General features: G+C 31.8%; 1 protein-coding gene across 1 annotated transcript in view; it reads right to left on the reverse strand.

Annotated features, from left to right (window-relative positions):
* Positions 1–316, reverse strand: part of LOC111029033 (NADH-ubiquinone oxidoreductase chain 2-like) — a 5,588-nt gene extending 5,272 nt beyond the window's left edge. Inside the window, 1 exon segment of the mRNA XM_022307851.1 lies at positions 86–316. Within this exon segment, the coding sequence (XP_022163543.1) occupies positions 86–316 (231 nt within the window).
* Positions 317–1,416: the final 1,100 nt, after the last annotated feature.

The raw sequence follows: 1,416 nt of genomic DNA on the forward strand, positions 1-1,416 counted from the left end.
TAGGAAATATATATTTTATCAAGTGGTCTTTGTTTCTAATTCTTAAAGATACCATCTGTGTATCATTTTTATTCCTAAAACTTACCATACCTAAACCTAATAACTTCTTTAATTTGTATATTAACTGAACATCTTTTATAGACAACTCTATACCTAATTCATACGTTAAGTATTTATTTTTTTTCGAAATAGAAAAATATCCATTTCCTTCAAACAAACCAACTAAATAAGCATAAATGAGATCTTCTGCATGTAGTCTCTGAGAGGCTTCTGAAGTAGATATACTTCTAACCCCTGCTGATTGTCTCCTTGTCATTGCAATTTTTACGTATACAATAGGTATATAAACCATGCATAAAACGTATGCAAATCCTAAATTTGAAGATTTTCCAGCATTAAGCAGAATTTTTAACACTACGTCACCGTAGAGTGGTCCATCTGTATATAAACCTCCTCAAATAAATTCAACTATATCTTGTCCTACTCATGGTATTGCACTCATAAGGTTAGTAATAACTGTTGCACCTCATAAACTCATTTGACCGTATGGTAAAACATACAAACATATCCATAAGGTTATGTTTTTTTTTATTAATACTCCGAATTATCAGACTCTTCTGCCCCACCAACAGCTTGTTCGGAAGAATCAGAAGATTTAGAGGGAGAAGATTCAGGGGAGTTAGTAGTAGAGGTATCAGTACTAGAAGTATCGGAGTCTAAACCATACGAAGTATCTAAACCTAACCATCCTAAAACTGTAGCTAACCCTGGTATTCTAATAAAAATAAACAAACTAACCCTATTATGGACCAAAATAACTTTTAATTCGTTTATTTTGTTGATTACATTTGTAACCAATAGTTCCGACTGTGCATTAAGCAGCATTTCAGCCACCCATCAGTGACCCAGTCTGTCGCGATCATTTAGATAACCGACGATCTTAAATATAAAACTTGTTTTAATCACTATTTTCATATAATATTCTTTGATCGTTTTCACTGACATTGCCAACAAAGTGTTTAACTTTGTCAATAACCCCGTCGGGTCATTCCACTTTATTCCAGCGGAGAGGATAAGGTCTCCGCAGGTCTCATTCAAAAAAATGAAAGAGGACTTATTTTCTTCTAAAAGTTACGTAATACAACTGTTTATATAAAGCTACCGTATTTAACAATTCAACGTCTTTTGAGTAATTTACTCTCACTTTTTAATGCTCTATGTATAGTTCTAATACTACAATTTAAATTAAGACTAGCTTCTGTTATAGAGGGGTATTCACCATAAACTGTATAATCTTTGTTATATAATACTATAGGTTTACATGATTTTTTCATATTAAGTAAAGCTTCTTCAGTAAAAACTCTAGGTAATCTATTACAAGCTGCTTTTCTTAATTTATATTTTGTAGTAAGAGAT

The sequence above is a fragment of the Myzus persicae genome, unplaced genomic scaffold (assembly GCF_001856785.1).
Source record: "Myzus persicae strain clone G006 unplaced genomic scaffold, MPER_G0061.0, whole genome shotgun sequence".
NCBI lineage: Eukaryota > Metazoa > Arthropoda > Insecta > Hemiptera > Aphididae > Myzus > Myzus persicae.